General features: G+C 39.8%; 1 protein-coding gene across 1 annotated transcript in view; it reads left to right on the top strand.

Annotated features, from left to right (window-relative positions):
- EIF2B3 (eukaryotic translation initiation factor 2B subunit gamma) overlaps window positions 1–26,085 on the top strand; it is a 99,143-nt gene that overhangs the window by 29,398 nt on the left and 43,660 nt on the right. The window contains exon 5 of the mRNA XM_079313309.1: window positions 20,728–20,817. Within this exon, the coding sequence (XP_079169435.1) occupies window positions 20,728–20,817 (90 nt within the window). The remainder of the gene's footprint in view (window positions 1–20,727; window positions 20,818–26,085) is intronic.

The following is a 26,085-nucleotide window of genomic DNA, read 5'->3' as shown; positions in this document are numbered from 1 at the left end:
AGAGAGACTAATGCTGCTGGGGAAAGCATTTTCAAGGAAATGGTTCCCTGTTTGGGTAATGAGAGCTTATAAAAAGCCATGAACAGCCTGTGCATGTCATTCACTTTGGCAAATAGCTGCAAGATGAGATACTAGAATGAAAGAAATACAGTTTGGGGACGTTTCAAAACCAGCTTAGGGCCCTTTGAAGAGAAAAAAATAAAGTTATGTGCTCATCCCTGGAGCCTGGTTTTGCCAGTGACATCTCTCTGACTTGGGTCTTGACAGGATGAAGGAGTGAGGAAATGATGAGAATTCCATAGCTGCTGCCTCTGCTTTGGGAGGGGGCAAAGGTATTTGTTTTCAAAGCACGATTACAATGGACAGGGAGCTTTTTGCTCCACCTCTGATATTTATGGTCATGCAAAGTGAAACAGTAAAAGACACCTGTTGGAGCAGGTCTAAATTTGGAGTGTTTCCTTTTAAGATCTTGTGGGCTGTGCAAGGGTGAGTTCAGCCTTCGTGGGTGTTCTGTCTGCACAGATGCAGGTGCAGGGCTTCTCCTAGAGAATATGTTAATAAATCACCATGACAATTCCAGCTACTTATTACCTCATGTGCTGCAGACAGAAAGGAATACCTCATCTATAAATATATTTAGTACTAACATCAGTAACCTTGAAGTAACAATGCAGATCTGTTTTTAAGGTAATTTAATAAGAAGAGGGGGTAAGATTGGGGAGGTTTTTCTTCCTTTTCTACTCGCATCGTGAGAGTAAAAAGGAACGGTGTAGTATAATTTCAAAAGTCAGCATTGCCAAGTGGGTAGGTAATGGGAGCTCAGAAACAGCTTTGATACACTTGATTTCCTTTCTGTTGCCTTGGGATATTGTCCTTTTTTTTTTTTTTTTTTTTTTTTTTTTTTTCCCTGCTGATAATTTGTTTTAAGTAAGTGGATCATATATAAACATACTGCAACTTCCTTAATGTTTCTGCTCTCCAAAACTGTTGTTCTTGGGAAATTGGCATCTCTGAAATACTCTGCAGCTCCTAAGGTGGTTCTTTTTTCCTTTTAAAATCGATTTCCTTTAGAAAAGCTGGGAATGACACTGGTATAGGCAGATGCTCTACAGTGTGAAGCATCCTAAACTGGATCATGGGCAGATGTCCTGTACCAGATCCAGCTGGTGAAAGGGGCCCACCACCCCAAGATAATACCCAGCTGGACACACAGTTGAGTGCTCTATAAGCCACAAGTGTCAAAAAAAGCTCCATGATTTCTGATAGGTTAAACAGCAGGGCTTTGCTAACTTGGTTCTGTTTTCTTTGTGCATTTGGGAGATGTCCCCACAAGCAGTGCCACTGGCAGGGAAGTGGGGGATGCACTAATGCAGCTCAGTAGAAGAATCCTGAGGAGCAATGCAGGATAGACCAGGGAGCAAAAACTCTTTGCTGGTCTCAGCTGTGTACAGAATGAATACATCTCAGCTTTGGTGGTGGTCTTCTCTTTGAAAAATCAGGTGTTTTCACTATTAGCAAAATTTTCTGACTAAGTTTCTTTTGCATTCAAGTGGTATTTTGAATAATACTATAGAAAATGGTTTGACATAACTTCTTTTCTCTAAAATATGACCTCTATAGAGTGATGTCTTTTCTGTTGATCCAAATCTGCTTTTTCAATTAGTCCAGGTCTGCTCTTCTCATAAATAAAAATAAAAATTTCTGACTAGCATCTAGAAAATAAGTGAGATTTTATTCTGGCTCCTCTAACAAAAAATAGAAATTGTATGTGTTGATTTAGGTAATAATCCTTTTACAGATGCACAAGCCAGAAAAGAATCTGGTTCCTCTTCCCAGAATTGAATTGGTTTCACAGTACTAACAGGAATTTAGAAAGCTGTAAAAAGTTATTTTAGCCAGTAAAGCAAGCGGATCTGACTGAATCAAAACAGGGGAACTAAGTCTATTGAATAAAAGGGTGTGATTTTTACACACTAACTTCTCAAACTATAATCACAATTTAAAAATGTTGATGTAGCTTTCATCATATTTCTTTAGAAAAGAGGATTTTGCTGAACATTTCAGAAAAAGATATTGATCCAAGGGTTGTTGTTTGAGACATGAGTTTGGAGAAGATGTTCTCAGGATACCCTGAGTAGGTCCTGCATGCCTGTTTAATTTCTCTGCTCACTAAGAGTAGCTGCTGTACCTAAAAGGCATTAATTTGCTCAGAAAGTTTGCCCTTTTTATTATGCATTTAAACTTTACTCAACTTGTTCTGGGTTTTTCTTTGTAAATTTGTTGGTGATGAGGGTACAGAGAAACAGTCTCTTTAAAATTATTTACTATTTCTAAAATCAATGTAGTCAGATGTAACAAAAACTCTTAATTTGGTGTTTTTATACATTACACTTGTATAATAAATGTGAACATAGTATAAAAGCAGTTAGTGAGACATTGACTTTATATTTTAAAGAACATTGTGCTATTACTGATTTTAATATTGTTGCTTCCACAGGATTTTATTTTTTTTGCTGCTGCCATGTTATTTTATTCATACATTGGCAGGGGTTTGAAAGGAAGATAGAGCATGTTCAGGCCCTATTAATAAAAGAAAGGTCATGCTGTGTCTTGACAGCTTGTACAGGTAAGAGGTCATGAATCTCAGAATCGGGAATATTAGCAGGAGCTTCTGTTGAATGTAGTTATGGAAAGGCTTTCGTTTTACTGCAAGATTCTGGCCAGTGTTCTAGTACACATAAGGCTAAAAGCAGAGAGCTTGAGGCTCAGCATTTGGTTTCTAATCGGCAGTAAATGTATGTTGCATGGGTTGTCATTAGTCATTTGTCTGTCTGTCTGTCTGCTGCGGTCTCAGACCAGCACTTAGCCTGTGATTCGGTTTTACTTTTCAGAGGTTTCAGAGGAGGAAGGGATGACTGTATTGCTTGGACACCCTCGTGTCCATGTGACCTGATAAATGCAGTACTCTGCATGAGTCATTCAGTCTGGACAACACTGAAGTTGAAGCTCATTGTTACTCTTAAGCCAGGCTCAAGTCTTAAAAAGAAGATAAATGTTCTGTTCATTTTAGAAAGACATCTTAATGCTTTAATACAGTTGCCACTGTGTACTTTTTAGCAAGACTGTGAGTTACCTTATTTCACAGAGTTGATGAGGAAGCATAACCATGGTTCTTTTTGTGACATACTTACCCCAGTTGATCCAGATGTAACCTGTATGGTCCAAAGTTCCTCTGGATGGTTTGCTTAGGGCAGAGACACAAAACGATCAATTGCTTGCTTTCAACATACATTTTCAACCCTAATGTGTATTCAGTGTAGCTGCCTGTTGAAATGTTAGGGTTTCAGCTTGTGTCCAGTGATCCCAGAGTGACCAGTAGGCAACAGAGGGGCACAGACTCCTCATTGTGCAGTTGGGATGGTACAGAGAGAAAAAAAGCCAAAGGTCAGAGGAGTTATCCCTGCTTGTGCGAGCGCTGTCAGGCTCTCCCCTTCCACATGTCCGCCATGTGTTCCTCATCAGCGGGATGTGGAACTCCATGACGCAGAGCAGACTGGAATGCAGAGTTAGTTAACACCCGCCGTTGGGGAATTTATCAGCCAATGTGGAATATGGGGGGGAGGAAGCAGCCGAGTTTAGAGCAAAGGAAGGGTGAAATGAGGCATGTGACTGTTCCTCTTCAGTTAAAAGGTCCGATTCTGCTTGGGGATGAGATCCTGGCTCATGAGCCCAGGCAGAGTTTGTGGTTCCCTTACTGTTCTATGTTACTGAAGGCTTTTGCAGTGGCAGGAGTGAAATGCCTCTGGGATTTTTGCAGGGAACCATTCATCTAGTTTATTCTAAGAAGTTGAGATTTCAGAGAGCCTTTTCCTTTATCCTGGTGACAGAGATCCCAAATCACTAACTTGCAAGGACACATAAAAGTGATAGCCTCTCCATTAAAATTAGCTACACTTGGTATCAGTTGAACTGTAGTTGCATAATATTTTTAGTGCTGATTTATTGCATTTAGTTCATGGCTCCTGTGAACTCTAACCCAAGTGATTTACTGTGATGTTTCGCACTGTGAAGAATATTGCGGAAGTCATAATGGAAAGAGTCACAATTTGCAATTAGCTGATTGAAGGTGTATGTGGGCTCACATCCTTACTGGGTTTGCATTCTACTTTAGTTGCAGCAAATATATATCTTTGAGAAAGTTTCCATTCATTCAGAATACAATGCTGAATTCCCTGTTGAATAGCTGTAGTGTGGTTCTCCCCAAACAGCATTGTGCTGGCAGTTTCTGGAATTACACAGGAAATGAAGAGCATAGCAAACTTTCCTTTCTCTTGCTAAGACATGCTCCCCAGGAGTTCTTCCAGTAGATCAAGTAAATAGCAGAGATCTGTTCCTAAGGGCAGCATGTTTCTCTGTGTTTCTGCTTTGAGAAATCCTAATTTTCTCTGGCTTTAAATCCTTCCTTTCTTCATCAAATTTATTACACCGTTTCCCCAGCTAGAGAAGATGAGAGAGAGATTCCTTTTACAAGCACTAAAACTTCTTACCCACTTTTCTTGGAGATTTCTTGTAGAACTCTCCAAGTCACCAAATACTATGTATTCTGTTAAGAAAGACAAGGGGGTAGCAATTAGATCTTGACATGTGAACTGGCAATACAGAATACTGCATCTTGCCTCGTTACTCATTTTAGTATAAGTTGCATGTACCTGCATATTGCCAGCAGCAGCTGTTGGTATTTCTTGGGTTGATCATCTTGGAATTCTTTAACCTTCTTAAAAATGTGTATGTGTGTGTGTATTCATAATCAGGTTGGTGAAAGCTCAAGAGTTTAAAAAATCTGGGTCAGTTAATACAGGAAGATTTTAAAAAGGAATAACTTACGTCCTTCAGAAAAATTTGGCTGATGGACTTTAATTAAACTCCTAGGGTTGGAAGCAAACCAGTAAGAAAGCAGGGAAATTTAAGTTAAAGCTCAACTTCTAGTTTTTTTTCCATATAAATCATCCAACAGCTGGTGATATTTGCAAGAGCACCAGAGACTGTCTTCTTGTATTCCCTTTGATTTTATTTTCCCACCCTTTGCGCTTTATTATTCCCAAGGTGTAGCATTAAATGTAATTTCAGAGGCCATGTATGTCCTTAACTTCTCTGTCCCATCCCTTTGGTGCATGTGTTCATATATGTATACATATATGTGTAATATATAGCTTTGTTCACTGATGTGTTGGTACAGCATTTGTAGAACTTAAGTAATTTTTTTTGGTTCTTTTTTTTTCCCCCCAGATGAGCTACATCCTTTCTGAAAATACCTCTGAAATTCCCACTTCTGTGACTTTGAGCCTTAGCCAGGTAGAATAGTAATAACAGAATCATGGCCAGTGGTGCCATAAATTTCAGCTAAAGTATCGGGCAAGAAGTCTGATTTCTGTTTGTACTGTTGTTAGAGATATTTATGCAGGGCTGGTCTTTCAGCAAGTGTGATTATTTTCAGAGAGGCCCTCTCTCCATTCTTGCTTTAGAATGTGCTGAGGATGTGTGTGGGGAACGGCACCTGACAAACAGCAGCCAGATAAAATCCCTTGGGAATGAGACTTCTTTTTATGGCCATTTTTCTCTTTTAAGGCCACTTGAAAAATATTGTTCTTCAGGTAGATCTTGTTCCTAGATCCCTGGGTTAGCATTTGGGTGCGTGCCATTTTCCCAGACCAAGGAGCTACTGAAGACTTAAGCTTTTCCAGTAGGAAAGTATGCAAGTACATACTTTGCAGCACCAGACACTATTGAAAGAATAATGGACCCTTCCCACATTCAACTCCATTCTTTTTGCACACACTCCCAGACCTCTGGAGCCACTGTGCTAGCAAATGACTACATTCTGTTTTTCTTCCCTAACTCTTCCTAAACAAAATGTTAATTGAGACATTGATTTATACAATTCAGATTCCTGTGTTAAGTCAGCATACTTAAAAGTAGCCTCTGGCTATTGAGGGGATAGATCAGTGAGACAAATTGGTGCTTGCTGGTATGCTTTTCTATATCTTACCCTTTGAGAAAAGAGTATATATTTCAGATTGGAATATGTCTTTTGCATGTGTTTGTTTTAGATGTACCCCATTGTAGTGTAGCTTTAGAACACGGGATTCCTGTGTTCCCTGATTTACACTGTTACATGAAGGAAGCATACTGGGAAAAAAAACAGACTTTAGCCTTTTTTTTTTGTATGTCCTTGATATTTGTTTGAAAAAATATTACAATACTAGGGATATTATGTAGATTCCACACCTTCATATGTGATAGGGGTGTCTGTGTAAGTGGGGATAAAAAATTACATTTCCTGTCCTAGGCAACTGTTGAATTAAAAAATCTGCAGAAAATTGTCTGACCTTACTTCTTCCTAATATGTTCTTCTGTTCAAAAAGAAGTGTTAATTTTTTTGTTGTAGAGAACCATTAAAATGAGCAATCTTTGTGTTTACAGAGGAAGAGTTCTGTGGGAGATCTGATGCTGGAAGGGATAAGCTTCATATGATTTGGTGTGTTACCACCTGTTAGCATTAAGAATGCCTTGTAATTTATACACAAAGAGATCTCACCTCTCTACTTGGCTTTGTGACATTGAGAAATCCACTTAATGTTAGTGTCTGATATTTTCTTTGCTTTTTAAAATGACTGCAGTATTCCTATCCTGTCTCATAGGAGCATAACTTGTGAACATTTATGTCAGTAGTATAAATGTAAAATGCTGCTTTGAGTATAGGGTATTAACTTGGCTTTCCCACACTTTAAGTCAGAACAGTACTTGTTAAAATGACCTGCAGGAAACAGCTGATGTAACACTGCAGCCTGAGCTACAGGTCGTGTTTGAACCCAGATTTTCATTTTCAGCACTTGTATTTTTGTATGTTAGGCACCTCTAGTATTTATTATTGTATCATGTGTTGTGTGTTCAATTGTTGTGCACTGCTGTTGTTACCACTCCATTGACTGTAATTCCCTTTCAATGTACTAATTCTCTTTTTTTTTTCCTACAAAGGCACCGGACATGCAGAGAAAAATTAAATATGTTTTCTTTTGCATTAACAAGCTGCTCCTCTTGGGTGTGCAGGAATTTATATATAGGTGGATGACTCCTTGCATGCATATGAACTGGTTTGACAAATGCTGGCCAAGCAATGTCCCTGAGCTGACAGTGCTGGCTCCACTGCTGGGTGGGCAGAGCAGCCCCCGGGCTTGTGTATCCTGAGGAAATATCAGGAGAACTCCTTGGGAGGCACCAGCCCTGCTGCACAGCTGTTGTGTCATCTGGGCTTTGTCAGGTCCATATTATTCTGCATAAAGGAGATAAAACTATGTTTGTTTCCCCAATTCTTGTATGTTTGCTGCTCTCCACTTCCAGTTTGGCCACCTGATGGCAGCTTTTAAATTCCATGATGTGAGCTGTGGTTTTGTTACCCATATGTATAGCTTTGGTCAGCACTTCCAGGATCCAGCAGAATACACATATCAAACAAGAGTATAATCTTTTAAAATTCTTCAAATAGTTTATTTGTAAAAGTAGAAAAGTAATTCCCTTTAGGTAATCATTCCAAAGACTAATTGCTTTCATTTCTCCTAAACCTTTTAAAAACATGACAGATATTTTGCAAGTAATCTGTTGTAAAACATCTTCCAAGCTGTGTATTATCTATTTCTTCACTTTTTAAAATGACAGTTTTATTCATAAACAGAAAGAGTGAATGTTTTCTGAATGACAGGTTATGGTAATGAAACAAAGTGATACTGCCCTACTAAATAGTGGCCTCATAAAGGTCCTGTGCATAAACAAAATTATAATGAACCAGTAAATCAAGAATACCACTAACAGCAGAAATGCCAGACTCTGGAGCTGAAATAACCTTGTAGTTCAGTAGCCTGCTGCAGAGAAATCTGTCATTTTACCTGCTCCATCATTTCTGTGTTTTGAGGTATTAGCTGATTGATTCACCATCTTGGAGGCAGTGGATGAAAGGATATGAATTTGTCAATATGAGAAAGGTGTCTAGTACTGAGTCTGAGTGATAGAAGGAGCATTGCAAACTGCAGCACAACAATTCAAAAGTTTGTTTTACTTTGATACTCTGTGCTTTGACTTCTTAATTTTTATGCATGAAAACATGCTGTGTTCACAGTGGAAGTGACTCACAAGTTCCAGTCAAGACTTCTGGAAGGCTTCAGTCTGGTACCTGCCATATGCCTGCATATCTACTGCTGCTTTCACTGCTCTTCCAATGGCAATAAAAAAATTGGCCATGAGTGTTAATTCATGTCTCAGTGGAAATATCCAGAGTCTTGGGTATCTGAGGATACAGCTGTTTCCTAAGTACTAGATACACTGACCTGTGAATGTTTTTATCATTGGGCAGTGCCTTAAAAGTTACTGTATGGTGAAGGGGTGAAAGCTGAACCAAATTGTTCAGCATCCAAAAGCTTGAACTGAGCAGGGGTTTTGGGAAGGTGATGTGAGGCCACCACCAGCTGTGTGCTATGCACACAGGAGAGTTAAGGAGAACTGCAGAGTACACAAGGGAAAGATGTGGCTGTGTCTTTGCAAAGGCTGATCTGACTTCTCAGTGTAAGTTTGCTTGTCAGAATTGTTGATCCCTGCTTGCTGGGCCATGCATGCATAGGGAGAATTAGATGAGGTTATAAAGGGCAGAGAAATTAATGAGCTTCGGACGTGTTCCAGGTGGACACTAACTTGAACTTGTGCGTTGTCTCTAAAAGCAAATAATATCTTATTTACACTCACAGTTGAATGTTCATTCCCAAAATTCTGTAATGTTTTGGCTTTTAAATCTACTATGAGGAAGGACAAGCAATGTCTGCGCTCATGGGGATCAAGATGCAGTGGGCAAAAAAAGTGTATGAGAGCCCATTCTTAGTAGTTCTTTAGTTTGTTACTTCAAGCAGAATTGTCACCCTCCCTGCCACTGTTTCTGTCTTGAAGAGAATCCATTGTTCACATCTATGAGGAACTCATGTTGTCATCCTGTTGAATAGTAAGACCCAAAATTGAGATCAAAAGTTACCAAAAGGCAAGAAGCCAGTGTTCTGCTGTTACTTAAACATAGTGGGGTTATTTGCTAATCTAAAATTTTAACCACATAGGGGTTTTTAGGCTTCTGAGTACAGTTCATTAATGTAGTTATTTCATTGCTGGATGTTTTCGTGCACTGCTGTTGGTTCTAGCATTGTTTCAAAATGAGAGGTGTTTCTCATTGCCAGAAGTAGAACTGTAGTATGGTTTGTACTTCCAGAAATTCCTTCATGGATTCAGTCTGTGTTTGATTTTTGGCTGGTCTGCAAAAATACATGATCCAGTCGATCCAGTCATGTTTTTAATTGGAAACATGCATAGTTTGTGTATATTAAAAAAGGATCATTTGCACGTAGGGAAGAGCCCATGAAAGTGCGTTTGGTATAGAAAAAGTTTAGGCAATTACTTTGTGTGTGTCCACTGTGTATTTTTTTTCTTTTGTTATCAATGTACGTCAGAGGTCTGATCACAAATAAAGCATGCTATGCAGACTAATTGAATCAATGCCTCTGTGGAAGCAATTTAGTTTCTGGAATTGTTCTTCTAAATCAGAGTTGTAAACAAAAACCTAGTTATTTTTATATCATTTTCCTTTGCCTCATGTACGTGATTCTGGAAATTGAAGATTTACAAGTTTATGCCTCTTTTTACAGCAGAATATTTGTGGGGCTGAATTTTTATTGAAGCATAATTCCTGGTTTCCTTAAAGCTGAGCAAGACTACAGGGGAAGCACACATTAGTTTCAGTTGCTCTGAAAGACTTTTCATGTTAAAGCTGTCAAGGCAGCAAATTGTCCTCAAGTGTTTTTTCATTAAGGGTTGTTTGCTGCTTTTGTAGAAACAACTGCTTCAGTCACAGAAAGTAAATGGGGAGCTTTTCCTGAAAAAGGTTGTGCAAAGAACAGTGTTTAGGTCGTGGGCTCTTATTGTCCCTCCTTCTTCCTTCTCTACCTACCTAGGGATGATACAGCTACCATTGCAATTTTTTCTCTCCCCAGAGATGCTCCCATTAAATGTGCAATTCCAGCTTCTCTGAATAAAGCTGTTTTTCTAGTGAAGTCCATATAATAATAAAATCTGTTTGTGAAGAGTGCAGCTTCTGTGGTGTGAAGAATCAGACCCACCACTTCTGTTGCACTGCTAAAACTCCCTTTTATTTTTAATAGCAAATTATTTTGAGAGCAGAGCCCAGAAGCATGGAATTTTTAGAAGTAAACTGGTCTTTTAAGGCTTCCTGTTCATTTTTGTTGTGCTTATTGCTTCTTACCTCTCTCTCTTTACTTTTTTTTAACTGTCTTGGAAAAAGCAGCCATTGTAGACTTGGGCCTTTTTTCTATTACTAGCACAGTCTAGAGGGTTAGCACAGGTCATTATAGTTACAGATTGGTTCTAATGCATTTTTTTCTTTATAAACTAAGGGCAGGACTGTACACGAAATCTCTGTTATTGTATTTGTGCTTTGTACTCATGCACTTGTTGACTGTTTTACAAGCCAGTAACGTAGTAGCCACAGGCTAGGAAGCTTGCCCAGAAATCTGGCATATTTAATTAGTGCTAGTAAACAAGCAGAGTTTCAAATTTAATTTTTCCTTCTTTAATTCCTATAAACCTCAAGCCATTTAAAGCTTAATTTTGACACTAGTTTCGTTTATGCAGTTGGATAATACTGAAACAGTCTACAACCACAGACAGAATGGTCCCAGTCTTTTCCAGGCAAGAAGGGAATAGAAGTTGTTTTGTTTTAATAGTATCTGAGGTTGATGTAAAATTGTAAACTATAATCTTCAGGTCATCTACTACCCATTTTCTTTCTTTCTGTTAGGCTAAATGTTTCAAGACAAGGTAATTGTCCTACCATGAGTTTAGCCTTGCAAAGGACAGGGACTGGATTTGTTGCTGCTCTGGTTTTTATACAGACAGCTCTTCTAGGAGCAGGTGATGAACATGTGAGCTCTGGTACTTGCTATGCCAGTTTATTTCTTGTAGGCTGTGGGGTTTTAACTCACTGCCCCACATGGTATAAACAACAGAGGATTTAGTTGTTGTCTTCTCACTTCAATACCAGCTTGTGATGATACCAGCTTTTCTATGCTGAAAATGGTTCTCTACTGCTGCTTTCACTGTGAGGGCCCATTGCAGTCTAGATTAATGACATTTCATGCTGAAGCCCCTCTATCTCCAGACAAGTATTGTGCTGGGTGTCATAGCAATAGAATGTGTGATAATTCTGGCTAAAAACTGGACTTCATACCTGCAGCTAATTTTTTTTTAATTAATATTGAAATTGTGAAAATACACAGTATTTTAATTGCTGTCCTGACAGCGTTTCCTTCAAGAATGTGTTTTGGGCTTTTTTTTGTTTGTTTGTTTGTTTGTTTGGGATTTTTTGCCTACTTATTTATAAAGGCAGCTCCCACTTTAGCATGTGCTGAAGTGAGCAACTTCACTCTCGTGTGTGTGAAGCTTCTCAGTCAGCAATAACTGTTCCAGAGAAGGAAGGAAACCTGCTCAAAGTACCTTCTCACTGCATTGAATTCACCATCATTTTCTTCTGCAATATTCGAATTGGTTTATGATCCTTGTTCCAAAGGAGTAAAATTCTCCTGGCTCAGCTGTAAGCTTTTATTCAGGTGCTGCTAATGGGTGGAAGGTGAGAGAGACTCTTGGAAAACCAGCTCTGTCTTTAGTGCAGTATGTTTTTGTTCATCTGGGCTTAATGCTATAGAACTCCAACTTTAGCATCTTCCTGAAAGCATTTTTGTTGTAAGTTCAGTTTCTTGTAGTAATAAGAAGCAGCAACTTCTGTTATAGCTATTAACAAGTCTGGAAATTTTAAATCATGAGTAATCTGGTCTAACCAGAAACTAATCCAGTGTGGTTGTAACGACTGTAATTACTTGTTTAAAAAAATGCAAATTTGGACTTTGGGTGGATGTTAAGGTCGTCTTGTGGTGATGATATTTTTTTGTGTCTAGTTTTTTTTCCTTTTTTTCACTCTGGTACTTGTATTCATCATTCCATGGTATTTTGTAAAATGCCAGTTAGCTTAAAATAAGTAATCACAAAGTTACTTTGGGTTGAAAAAATGAGTGATGTCTGTCAGTGGCTTCAGTCTGCCTTCAGTTCTCCTTTGGCTTTTAATTCTGCTGTCACTCTGCAGAAAGAACGTTGCACTTGCTAATTTCAAGACATTCTTTTAATGAAATTCTTGTTTGATACTGTCAGCATATTAGTTGCTAAATTGTGTAGCTTCTTTCAAATCGGAAAAGAGCATAAGTATATGTGTATTTGTGTGATGTTCCTATCACCTGGGTTAAGAGCTGGGCTGTACACTAAAGTTGATGTCCCAAGCTCTGATGGCTCTCACTGTCCTGAGATCTCACAGCTCAGTGTTGATGCTGCCTTAAATCTGATCTAGGATGTCTCTGAGGATGTATCTGAATACACAAGCTGAGTCATGACTTCACTATAACCAAGTCAGGAAACCCCTCTGTAGGGAAGCAGGATTCATGAAGTCTGAGTGCTGATTCCTTAGAAGAATTTCCTCTAAAATGTATTTTTCTTTTATGTACCCTTTCAGCACTGCCGAGGTGTGGAGCAGCCTGTGCCCTGGCAGTCACAGCCAGGCTCCCTCTACAGTGGCCACAGAGCCAAGTTCTGTGCTGACTTTAATTTCTGCCTGAGATAAAGCTCTTCTCATTACATAATTAAATATTTGACACTTGCAGTTGTTTGGATCTTGTCAGTATAAAGAGTGGTTACTGTGTCAACTGCTAAAGTGTCAAGGTTCTAGTAGAATTGAGATGTGAGTAGATGCAGTAGTAAAAGCTTATTGTGAATCAAAACTGAGGCAGAAGCAGTAGTTTCCAAAAATCAAGAAAAACCCACAGGTCAAAGCATCAGCTAAGGAAGCTACAGACCATCAAGGAGCAGGAACAAAGTATAATTAGCTTGTAGTAAATGAAGAAAATTAGCGTTGCCAGGTTTATGGCAAAAAGGCTGGGTTTACATGGGTTGGGTTTGAGTAGATTTTAGTAAAATAAACCGTAACACTTTAATTTTTCCCATCTTTGGACTCAAAGCTCATGTCTTCTTGCTTTCTAGACTGTATGTTTTGGTGGGAGCCAGATGCTGTTTGTCTAACCTGTAGTCTCTTCTTCTTCACTTTTCTTCTTCTAACCCTAATGGCCTGCTATCAGGCTCTTGTCAGGTTGTTCTTCAGTCTGGTGAAAAATAACTTTTTTGAATGCAAATATGTTCTACAGGAAGTCTGACAAAGGTGCACCTTCTGTCATGAGCCCGTTTGCTTGTCAGGTGAAGATCCTAGCAAAGGGAAATGAGTGATCAGCCTATGGCCTGTGCATAGTGACAGGTTTAGAGAGATATTTTTAATTTTAATAGTCTGATGGTGGAGAAGTAGGTGATTCTCATGAGGTGCTTGGTCAGCAACTCACAATGGGAAGCCCAAGGATATGTGTGACAGCTTCAATTTGTTCTGCTCCTGGGCCCTGTGAAATGCAAGGGAAACATTTATGCTTATTTCATGCTTTGGAAGGTTTTTTTGCTTATACTTTTGCTTGCAATTTAAGGTTGGGGGAGAAGAATTTCTTTTTGCCTATGTATTTTAGTAGCCCAAAGGTATGCCCTTACCTTAAATTTCCTACTTTTGCAGATTGTATATTCTAAGTAGGACCCACTTCACCTGGAAGGTCTTCAGAACCTTGTCATGCAAGGCTCATGCTGCAAATACAGTTTTATTTGCCTTTAAGTCCAGGCCAGTGGCATGAAAAAATTGTGTCATCCTTGTTATGTTTAAACTATATATTGCTAGTGACCTGTAGCTTTGACCTAGTACTCAGTTTCACTGTTTCCCATGCATTTACTGTAATTATTTGATTTAAAAAAATATATCATATGTCTACTGCTTAGCCCTTTGGGAACTGATGTAGGAGGGATCTGCAGGAGCTGCTGTTATTCAGTAGCCTCTATACAATCCTCCAGCTTCAGTTATTTTCTTAAAACTTATTCCTCTGAAGTGCTGTCATCCTTTCAGCCCTGATGATTTTAGGGAACGGTTATTTACTAAGGTGAATTTCCATGAAGTAGGAAGCAAAGTGAGCTGAAAATTGGAAATGATTAGGGTTGCCAGGTGCAGACTTTTAGTTCTTTCTCCTTCTTCAGCAAAGAAAGCATTTCCCAAAGCTCGATTAAATCTCTTAAATCACAGTTTAGCCCAGCATAAGAAAAATAAGCTCAAACACCAGATCTGAACTAAGTGACTAAGCCATGTCCCGTTGTGTTGGAATTGAATTGGTTATAGCACACAATAATCTACTTTATTGTCATCCTGGCTTTAACTGTAGCATAAGATGATTACATTGAATGTGTATAATAATAAGGCTTACACTTTGTATATAGCCCTTTAAATATTTTGGCAGACCATAGAAAGAACCTTTACGTGCAAGGCTTGATTAATCCTTTTCCTCTGTGTATAGAACAAGTAGCTGCCAGAGCTCAAGGGTAAAACCTATTAATAATGTCTCTGGCAGTCCCCGCCCTCCTTCACAGTGTATTCTCTTCTGTTCACACCAAACTCCAGGCTTATTATCATTTTAGTCTCTCTCTTTTGGTTTCCCAGTTTATACATAGCAATCACGGTATTCTAGCAGAATAGTATCTAGTATAAAAGTGTCTAGTATAAAATATTTGCATGAGCTCTGTTTTTCCAGTGACAGGGAAAGAGAAAAGGGGTGGTAGTGTTGTGGGCAGCCTGGCCCCTGCGTTGTTTCCTACAGCTGTTCACACTCACTGTGGTAGACAAGACCTTAGAACCAGCTTTAGGGAAGTGCTTTCACAGGCAGCTGTGTCTGAGGTGCTCCCAGGGGGACGTGGCTGCACAGCCCCCAGGGAGCACTCCTCTCACTTGGGGTGGGTGAGGAATTACTGTTGTTCTCCTTTTCATATAGGGAAGTTGAAGTAGGATGAAGAAAAACATATTTTATAGGTTCATGTGATAGCTGTGCAACCATTGGCACCCTTGCTCTTCAGCATCGAAGTCAGAAGAGATGTTAACATTAAAACACAGTGTTGTTGCCAAGAAAATTACTTTCTAAAGGGAGGTCACACTGGCTTATTGTAGACCATTACTGACCTTGAGCAAGTATTAATCCTGAGTTCTGACTGCTAACCTATACTCTTTATACTAGAGAAAATGATTTAATCTTTGGCTTTCAATGAAAGTTAGTTCCTTTACCAAAAAGTTTTCAGCATGTTTTTGTCAGAAGTAGGTTCAGAGTCTCATTATAGTCTCATGGGTCTATTAATAATATAATACAACAAAGAAAAATGGCATGTGGTGAAGGTTTTAAGTGAAAAATATTTATTATTCAGAAGGTTTTCAAGCAACTTAGGTCGCTAGATCAATAAAACATTTTCATTTGGAAGTACTTCCCATTTCTGGAGCAGTATCTCTCTAGCAGCAGCAGCTGTGAGGATGGATGGTGGGTAGCTGTTTCCAGAACTGCAGTGTCCTGTCCTCCCTGCCAGATCCTCAATGGAACAAAGCAAATGTTGCCCTCCTGTCTTTTTTAATAAGGTTGTTACAAATCTAGAGGAAGGGGAACAGTGAGGGGATGCCCCTGAACAGGGAAACAGAGGTCAAGGTCATCCGGGGCTCATGCATGTGTTGGGGGACACCTCAGAGTAGCCTATGCTGCCTTGAACTCTTGGGGTCCCATTGTTGAGGTGTTCCTCAGCAGGAACTGAGGCAGTCCCCCCAAAAAGCAGCATTGTCCGATTCCCCTCTGCCCACCCTCCTGTGCAGCCACCGCAGCTCTGCAGCCCAGAGGTGGCAGCATTTCACCGGTGGGCAAAGCAGCCCCAGCATACAGTGGGGACATTCATGTGGCTAAGTGCTTTGGGATCTTTTTGGCCAAAAGCACTGTGTTTAAAAAAAAAAAAAATTAAGGTCATAAGGTGTCTGGGATTTTTGAAGGGCCAATGTAACAGTGGTCTTTTATTATTAGTGAGTTTACAGCCAAGAGCTGTCCCGTAAATGAGCAATGCGATTTAGGGATTATTTTTTTTTCCTTTAAAAACAGGAATGCTTGAGACATTAAAGGTGGTCTGGCAGCTTTTGCTGTGAGACTTCTCTTCATGTTGATCTGTACACTGGCTTTGTATCAACACGAGAGCACCACGTTCTTGCAGACAGGCAGGGGTCAGCACTGTGTTTGAACTGGACCGCACGCTGCTTCATGCAAGAGCACAGTTCATGGTGTGGGGGATAGGAAGAATGTGATGGAGTGTTTGGCTATATGGACTATGTGAGCTACATGCCATTAGTAAAAAAGATGCAAGTGGGGAATGCATAGTTTGCACTTAGCTTGCTGTTATTTATTTACTTTGGAAGGATGGGGAGGAAGATTAACTAATACCCGTGAGCCCATGGTGGATGTAATTCAGGTATAGGTTTAGGAGCCAGGTTAACAGAAGGTATGATTAGATTTTTATTGTGTCATTGCTTGGATTAGTGTTAGAGTACGAACAGCCTGAGGTCCTTGAGCTTATTTAAAGACCTTCATATTTTCCGTCAACAGCTGTATGAAGTTAGGGAAAGGGAGGCCATGGGATTTCTCTTTCTCAGCTAGTTTATTTGTGAGGTGGTGAGGTTAATGTGGCAATATCCCATGCTTAGTAGAGAGGCTTTTTGGCTTTAAGCATTGTGTGTGCTCCCTTCAGATTTATGATTTTGACCCCAGCCTGGCATTATCACACTGTCAGTGGGAGTATGGAGCTGGTTGGAACCTCCAGCTCTTGGTGGTAATCTCTCTTAATTAGTTTACAGTTGAAACAATGGTCCAACTTCTTGCCTTTAAACAAGGGAAGTTTGCTCTATCAGTGGTTGATTTCCCTGAGGGAGGAAATCCTGAGGGGGGTTATCAGGGAAAGAAAAGCTCTGGGCTCCATTTTCAAAGCAATGCCACGTATGAAGCATGCATCAATCCTGTTAGTACTGCTTATTATTTCACAATGGCGTGTCAGGAATTACAGGCACACACTTTTCTAAGGACTCTTGCAGACCTTTATGCACTCTCATCCTGAGTCAGGATTCTGTGGAATTATGTGCTAATAAAAGCTAATTTTACACATTAAATTGCATTCTTTGAAACTGCTCTTTTAATTGCTGATCTTTCCCTGACTTCTCCACAGATTTCTCCTAGCCTTCTAATTGTCAGCTTTCTGCCAGGGAGCCCTCCATGCCTCATCATTAGGACTAAAATCTGCCATCAGTTAACACGCAGAGCTTATAACTGGGAGCAGCCCCCTCCCTTGCATGGGAGCACAGGCAGTAATAGACACTATAGTGGCAGCACCAAAGGGAGTTTTACTGTGTATTTTAATGACTTGTGCTTGATTACATTTGCTAGATTGAACTGAAGTTCATTAAGTAATTGGTATGATTCTTAGAGGGTACACATTTGACATTCCTCCCTCATTAAAGAGCTCCAACAATGGCTGTTGCAACTTTCATCTCAAGGGTGACCCTCTCAGATACATATCCAGTCTTTTCCTTTTGATAAACCACCCAACCCGGCATTCATTAACACTTAACCATCTGCAGCCAGCCCCTCCTAGTACCTTCTCTCTTGCTTTGATGATATAATTAAAAGCCTTCTGTATTATCTCCCTCAAAGCAATAAGTGTAGGTGTGTCAGCTCCTGCATTGTTTGTTACTCGATTCTCTCTGTATCAGCTGTTCTTGTGGCAGGCTCATTTTTCATATGTTGTAAAGATTAACTGATGGAGTGGGAGATCAGAGGCATGAGACAGGAGTGTGGCTCTCGATATTAGTAACCAGATGTTCATTTGAAATGGTGATGGGTTGGGCTGTTATCTGTTAGATTCTTTGGCTCCTTTGCTTTTACCTGAAGATAAACTGGTTTAAGCACTAGTCAATGAAAATGAGCATCATCTTTAGTGACTTGTTATGATAGAGTGCTCTTATCAGTCTGGTTTAGTGTGGCTATTCTCTCCTTGAGCCTGGTTTACAGAAATCACAGCTTTGTTTATGCATGTGCCCAAACTTGCCTGTTTGACCTTTGAAGCTGTGATTATAATATTAATCTATGGGACTATTCTGTTGCAAATCACTTAGGTGGTCTGTATTTCAGAGGATTTCATTGTGGGACCTCCCTCTTGTCCAGCATGATGTTCCATTATTGTTGGTATATTCTACATTGAAAGCTAACTCAGACTGGTGTTTCAGTACATCTTGTCTGGCTGCTTTTTGTTGGGGGGGTTTTGTGTGTGATGGAGGAGCTGGGATAGCACTGTGCTGCTATTTCCACTTGCACTGATTTTGTGTAACTTTATAACAAGTTGCTTAGCTACGGGAAAACTTGGTACAATGCTTGCATGCAGATACAAACTTCAGCCCCCAAATCCTCAGTGTCCTGTGGTGTAGCTAAATAGCATTATTCCAGTTTGCAGGTGGGGAGACTGCATGTGTCAAAGCCACACAGACGCTGGTGACAGAAGCAGCATTTACTGGGGAATTCCTGTTTTACACTGTTGCTTGATGCCTAGCCCCTGCAGCCTTCTTCTGCCTAGTGTTTAAGGGGAGGTATATGAAAGATCTTAAATAGGAAGGGAAAAAAGTAGCATTCTGTCAATAAAGAAATTTTGTTTTGTTTGTCATCTTCAGGTTAAGAATTAGATTTTTTTCCTCCCATTTTTTTCCTCTCCTTCTTATGTTCTGTCAGTTTCTATATTTTTATGTGTTTATTGCCTTGTTCCATTGATTGGTTAATTTCCCCAGCAAACTATTATATTCATTACATAAGTACAAAAGAACCCTTATCAGAGAAGATAGGAAATTTCTCTCTTTCATACATACACAAAATGTGGAAATTGTTCTCAGGATGCAGAGCAAGAGGGAATCTGCTGACTTCCAACTGTAAGATCTCATTAAAATTAGTGGATTCCCTAACCTCTTTGCATAAGGAACATTGCTATTTGGGCTGCCTTCCACAGCAACATCTGGGCCACTGATAACATCAGTACTGGAGCATTGCTAGGTGAGCTCATGTTTTGTTAATGAAGTAATCTACTGAAAGTGCATATATCATTTTCTAGTACCACATATTTCACTGCAAAGTGTTGTACTACTATTATAGGAGCTTTCCTTTGCAAATGGGACTTAAGGAATTTCGTTATAGTCAAAAATATGCGTAGCTTGAATGGCATCCTTGAGAAATGCCACATAAGTCATGAAATGGAAAGACTTAAATACTTTAGTAGTTCAAGGCATTAATTAAGAAATGCACTGAAAAATGGCTTACTAGAACACCTGATGTTCTTGGTAGCTTTGGTGTTACTAAATATTTGGTGTGATAGTATTGGTTTACTATTTATATTTATATGCATGCTAAATTTGTGAGTGATCCTTCTGCTGAGCTAACTAGATAATAAAAGTGATCATGATCATAAACATCTGACTAAAGCATGTTCTGGAATAAGCAAACCAGTTTGGATAGAGTACACTGATAAAATATGTTCATTCGAACTTAATTACAAAATCCAGACATCAAAGGAAGAAGAATGAAAACAGAGACAATTTCAGGTGTGGATTGAAATTTCTCTCCTTAATAGCCTCTGTCCGTGAGTGCAGTTATGGATGTCATGAGCAGCTCAGCATAGTTCCTGACTGTTGTTGTGTTTTGTCTTTTTTAATCTGCAAGCTAAATATTTTTGTGGTTTTTCTGTTCTGAGAACTAGTGGCAAATGTTCACACTGCCAGAATGATCTCAGATGAGGCCACAGACTTGTGGAAGGGAAAGTAATATTGGCCTAAAATATCTAGCTGTTTTGAGATAGGTTCCAAAAAGGGTTTCCATTATCCAAGAATAGAGAAAGCATGAAGAGAAGCAATAGAAGCAGTCAATGAGTCTTTATGATTTAAACTTCATTCTTAGAATTTTGAAGCTACCAGAGATTCCTGAGGTTCTGAAATAATAACCTCCAAAAGTAAAGACTTCCCTGTTTGGCTTATGATGAGTGGGAGTTTTACTGATCTTTCCCACCTTACTGAGCTGGATAGCCAAATGCTTTGTAATTGAGCTGTGGCAATCATTTGTAATGTGTAGGGTGGGAAAGGTGAGCAGACCCCATCTCCTTCCCTTCTTTCCCTCCAGGAAGTGTTGGAGAAAACACAGTAGTGTTGTTGTGTTTGCTAGCAGAACATGCCCAGCCTTGCATATATATTAAGGCAGGCACTTAGCCAGAAGCTTTGAATTATTGTACCCTGACATTACCCACTGTAACTTTTAGCACTCTGGGCCCATTACTTTGGCTTCCTGCCCAGTAATGTGCAATTTCCACTTACATGAGAAGATGTAGCAGGAGTAATGACTCCTTGGAGGAGGTGTTTTCTTTTGCAGCAAATCAGCCCAGGGCCAGCAGGTGTAAGTTTATAGACAAAGCCCAAATAATGGCAGCCTGGGCTCTTCTGTTCCAGCAGTCCAACAGTAGATGGAAAGGAACAGAACTTTGTACACTTGTCACTACCCCCTGACCTCATTGCAAAGTCAAATTATAGTAAGCAGCCATGCAAAAGCTCCATGATTTTCCCTTTTTATTCTTTTCCAGGCACCCCAGAATGCACATCAGAACAGGGCTGATGGATGCCCATCTCTACTGTCTGAAGAAATATGTGGTAGACTTCCTGGTAGAAAACAGGTAAGAAACAAAAAAACATACAAGGTGGTAGTAGGGATTTGCATTGACATGTGATTTACACCAGAGCTTTTAAAGGACTTTTTTTTCATTAATTTAGCTAGCATAAAATAGAAATATAAAAGAAACTAGTTTTCAAAATATTTTAACTGTACGAAAAGGAATGCCAAGCTTTATGTCTGAGTGTCTTACTAGGATCTTTTTGAAAAAACAAAAGAAAAGTCCAGCATAAGTGAGCACTAACATTTTTGTCTCTTTTTATGCATCCCTTCTTTTTCTAATGTATCTGTTCATTTTGACTGCTTATTTTACCAGGGCTTCCCTATTGTTAGGCTTGTGAATACATTTCTGACCTTTGATTTCCCCCACCACAGTCTGTTTTGGTCTTTGCAATCACCTTCCCTCTGCCCCTTCACATCCACCACCACTGCAGGTGGGCTATCTCTGTAGCATCCTATGTTTTTAGCTTGTGATATTCCTCTGTCAAAACTCTGAGACCACCCACTGAGAGTAAGAAAAACATCCATTTATGGCAGTGGAGAAGGATCTTAGCTATAATATTTCATGAAACAGACAAAAAAAACCACCCTGTTTGTCTTTTAAAAACAAACAAATGAACACTCCCCCTCACAGTAAGTAGTTCAGTTTTGGAATGATGTCCTGTTCCTAGACTTTTTATAGCCCTCTCATGCCCATTACATGTACTGAATGCTCACTGAGTTCTCAAGAGTTTTTCTCCCCTTTTAAGTAAGATAAAAGATACAGAGGCTAAGTGTTGTGTTCATAGTACATTTTCTTAGCAGATAAACTGACATGTGAAAAAACATTGAGGCTGGGAGATTTATGTTAGTCTTGACCATATACAAATCTGGTGATACAGCTGGATACATACTTGAAGGAGCTCTTCTAGAATAAGGGTCTGTGAGCAAGTTAAAATTAAGTGGAAAATCTGTGTTAACCCCGAGGGCAATTTCTTACCATGCATAAGAATGAGGCTTATCTGACACTTTGACTAGTACACAGGGCATTGTACAAGTTATTTTAGTTCCCACTTGTGTACAGAAACCTGTGAAGAGTGAGATTTTCAGGAGCAGCAGATGTTTTATACCTGGAATAAACCATTTATTTAGTATTTTAGAAAGCTGGTGAGGGTTTGGAATTCTCGTGTTTCTTGTGGTAGCATGAAGCAGTGTTTACACCTTTCTTTTGTCATAATACAGGATGTAGGACTCATTTCTTGAAATCCTAGCACCTAATTTTGCTGGGATTAGACATTTCTGGAATATTAGACATTTCACACATTCAGTTGCTTTTTCCTGGTAATTCATTTGGTTTTGAATTTAGATCTGTGAGACAAGGATGGTCTTTGTCAGATACGTCACTCAGAGACGTCTCTGAGTGTAAATAGCAGTAACTTCATATTTCAAGGCTTTATGCTATTTCAGTGGAAACTGGTGAGATCTTTGACTTTTTCAGTCAGGATTTTACCTTGTATTAATCAAAGCCAGTAGAGTAAAATTTTTCCAGTTGCCCCCAGGTCCCCATAGAAAAAGTCTACAGATTTTTTGCAAGTGTGATTGACTGGGTTTTTTTGTTGTTGTTTTCTGTAGTGAGGTCATTCTCTGTCTTCACTATTTTTTGAAACGTCCTGCTTTTCTGTGACACTTCCATGACAAATAGATCATTACAGCAGCTAGGCAGCATTTCCTAAGACCTGATAGCAACATCTGGCTTACTAATGGTAGATAGCTGCTTCATTCTCTTTATTACACAAATGCTGCTTATTCAGTCAAATGAGAGAGTCAATTGCAAGTAATGTGCTTAACTAGCAAATCTGGGGAATGGGACTTTTGCCATGAGGAATAACTTCAGCTTTCAGGCTTTTGGCACTGGTGGGCATTTGCAGCTTGTTTTTCTTCTCTGAGGAAGGGGAGGACAGTGCATACCCAAAGATCTTTCCATGTTTGGCAGCAATATGCCAAAAACTTTTGAAAGACTCTGGGGAATTTTTTTTTTGCCTCAGAAGTACTAACATCTACATAATTGTTTGGGTTTAAGGATTCTTTTTAATACTTTGGTTTTTAGTCGAGAGAGAACCTACAGTAAGATTTTGCCTCTCTGCAGTTCTGCACCAGGACTGGAGAAGCTCAGATGCCTTGTTTAAGTTGTGCGTGTTTAAAACTAACAGCAGGGACTGAAGGGAACAGTGAAGCTCTTGTATGGTGCCAGGAAGTACTGACACAGTGTACTTCCTCAATATTACAATATTTACATTGTGTTAATATTTTAACAGCGGGGTTTGATGGCAGACAGAACACCTTTTTTCATTGTTTGTAGCTCAGTGAAGCATTTGCATTTTTTCAAATGTTTTTTTGACGTACTAAAGTTGAAAAGATATTGCCCAGCAGTAAAAAATTCAGATGCTACAACTGGCTTTTGTAGAGGAAAATTATGATTACTTCCAGGTTGAAGCATTATGTGAAAACTGATGTGGTTATCTGTATGGAATCTGTTTCCTCTTCAGTGAGTCCCAGCTTAGCTGAAAAGATATGGGAAGAACAAGCTCTGTCTGGGTGAATCTAGTTTATTTATAGCTGTACCTGTAAGAATAATCAGCATTCAGATTAATCTACGTGTTATAGGTAAAGTACAAAGTCACTAGCAACTAATATGAAAACAGGGAAAAAGGAATATGAAATGGCCAAACCTTGGTTCTGTCTAAGAATACAAATATTGCTTTAGGATTCGAAACAACTTCGTTGTGTGGCAGCTTTGGAAAAAGACTGAATATTCAGCTCCAAGATGAAATCATGATACCAAGGGTTTTTTCATCAGCTTTATCACTGTCTTGCTTTGTGGTACTAGACAGTTCCTTTGATTTTTCTATGCACTTGTTTCCTCTTCTGGGTGGGAGTGTTTGGAAAATAATCAGTGTTTGTTTGGCAGCAGTGAGATTCTATGATGAGGGATGTTAGGAGAGGTCAAAATACTGTTTGGTAGCCTGTAACTCAGTTTGTAGTCTTTTAATACATTTTTATAAACTATTTTAAAAGGTCTGAATTTATGATTATCCTGCCTGAAGTTTTATTGCACTATAGCAAATCAAATTCTTGAATTTTAAAAGGCAGAACTTGCTAGTGCCTTTGAATAAAAGTTAAAGGAAATAATCTGTTTATTAGAACACCCTCAAATATGTATGTCCAGACAAAAATATAAAAAAAAACATGTCGCTAATGTAATTTAAACCTGGAGAATTTATTTTTCAGGAACGAAACTGCTTTTTCTTTCCTGTCTTAGGAGGAAAAAATGCATTTTGGCAGTTAAATCTCCATCTATCACTCATCCATTAGTTCAGCACTGAATCCTAGTGAAATCAAGTGTGCAAGGGTCGTACCCTGTCCAAATCTACCAAACTCAAACCCTAGTGGTTCCATACTGGCTTGGGCAACAGCTGAAGAAATTCTTGCCCATAGCAGTTTATTTCCTACAGCTGTTCCTCTTATTCTTTCCATACTTGTGCTTCACCAGGATAGGTTGGTTAAGGGGTGCTCTTTGATTTGCTGCAGTGCACTGCCAGCCTCTGCCCTCAGATGAGCATCTCCATCCTTGCATCTGCAGTGGGTACCCAGCACTGGTGACTTCTGGATCTGTCCACATGAGGTTCACAAGAGGACACAGACCATGCCCTGCTACCAGCTGGATTTATCCTGTCTGAACAGGAACTATGACCTCAATGTGAAGCAGCTCTTGTTTGGGCTGAATTTTCTGCTCGTGGTACCTGACCCTGGGGTTTATTTCAGCGGAGGCCTTTGATTCTTCACCAGATTCCTTTCTTCATCTGGGAAATTAGAGTTGCTGAGGTTGGTCTTGATAGAGAGCATGTGGTTCTATCGCACCTCCACATGGAGAGAAGTCAGTTAAAAATACAAGCTCTTGGTATTTATGTGAGAGCTTTCCTTTCCTCAGCATTTTCTCTTTCAGAGCAAAGCCAGCCCGGGGATCTCATCGGTGCCGCATTTTGTGGCGTGGGAAGACAGGCAGGCACAGGCCGTGCGTGCTGCTGGGGCTGCTCTGCCAGCACAGGCAGGGATAGTGAAGGTGAACACCTGCACCACATGATGAACTGCACAATATTGCTGTTCTTACAGCGATCGTTGCGTGCTGAGCCAGCAGCGAGACAGAAGCAGAGGCTGGAGCTGGCTGGGGGCACGGCTCCACCCCACAGCTGGCGGGCCTCACACCCCTGGGGCCCTGGAGTGGCAGCCAGCACAGTAGCCAGTCCCTTTTTTGGCACTCTCCTGAGTGCTAGGTTGGAATCCTGCCTCGCTGCTGCATTCGGAGCAGATGGAAGAAGAGAGTCCTTATTCCCTCTCTGCTGTGAAGCTGATGTGTAGCAGAGGGCAGGATCGGCCCGTGCCCCGCGTGCTGCGCAGACACGCCGGTGGTTCTGTGCTGTGTGCTGACAGTCGGCTCCCAACAAGCCCACCAAAGCTGCTACCAGAACTGTGATCAAAGGCAAATTGCATGGTAGCTTGTGTTCTGTTTTTCCTGAAAATTTCTAAAGGTTTGGCCTGCTGATGTAAGATACATAATTCAGAGGAAGGCAGAGGTGAGATAGATATAGAGCAACCCCTTTCCTTGTTAAGTTTTTACATGGAAAATTCAAACTTGCTTTGGAAATTTAAGTCTTGAAGATATGTCTCTGCATATCCTGTTAATGTACTTAAGAACATACATAATATGCATTTATAATATATGTATGCCTGAATGGCATTGTGCCCAAAGTCAGTTATGCAGGTACAGAATGAAACATTTGTTGTATTTTTTAGAATTTTACCATGCTCACAGCTGAAACCTGTAGGCATATGGAGACTGCTGCTTTCACCCTCTTTGAGGCAGGCCAGAAAGCCCTAAGCCAGATCAAGGCTGCCTAAAGCAAAGCAGTACGTGTTCCTAATCAATAAGGTCTCCAAAATATTTTTTCTCAAATTTCATCAGTGCAGATGAATTTGTCAGGAATATCCTAATCAAAACTTAATTACAGGTTGAGCATGCAAAAAGCCACATTTAAAAATACTAACTTTGTAATTTGTAGTACTTGCCAGTTAATAAGCTGAGGCTCCCTATGCAACTTTTTGCTTTTTTTTTCCCCACATATTATGGTACGGCCTCAGTTACAGAACTTTGTATCTTGTTTGGGGTTTCTTTTTTCCTCTGTGACCATTTCATCATTTATTGCCTGAGATGTTTACTGAAGGAGATGCTACTCAG

This window comes from Erithacus rubecula (genome assembly GCF_903797595.1).
Source record: "Erithacus rubecula genome assembly, chromosome: 10".
NCBI classification, from domain to species: domain Eukaryota; kingdom Metazoa; phylum Chordata; class Aves; order Passeriformes; family Muscicapidae; genus Erithacus; species Erithacus rubecula.
Note: the sequence above shows the minus strand (reverse complement) of the source record. Positions and strands in the feature narration are given on the sequence as shown.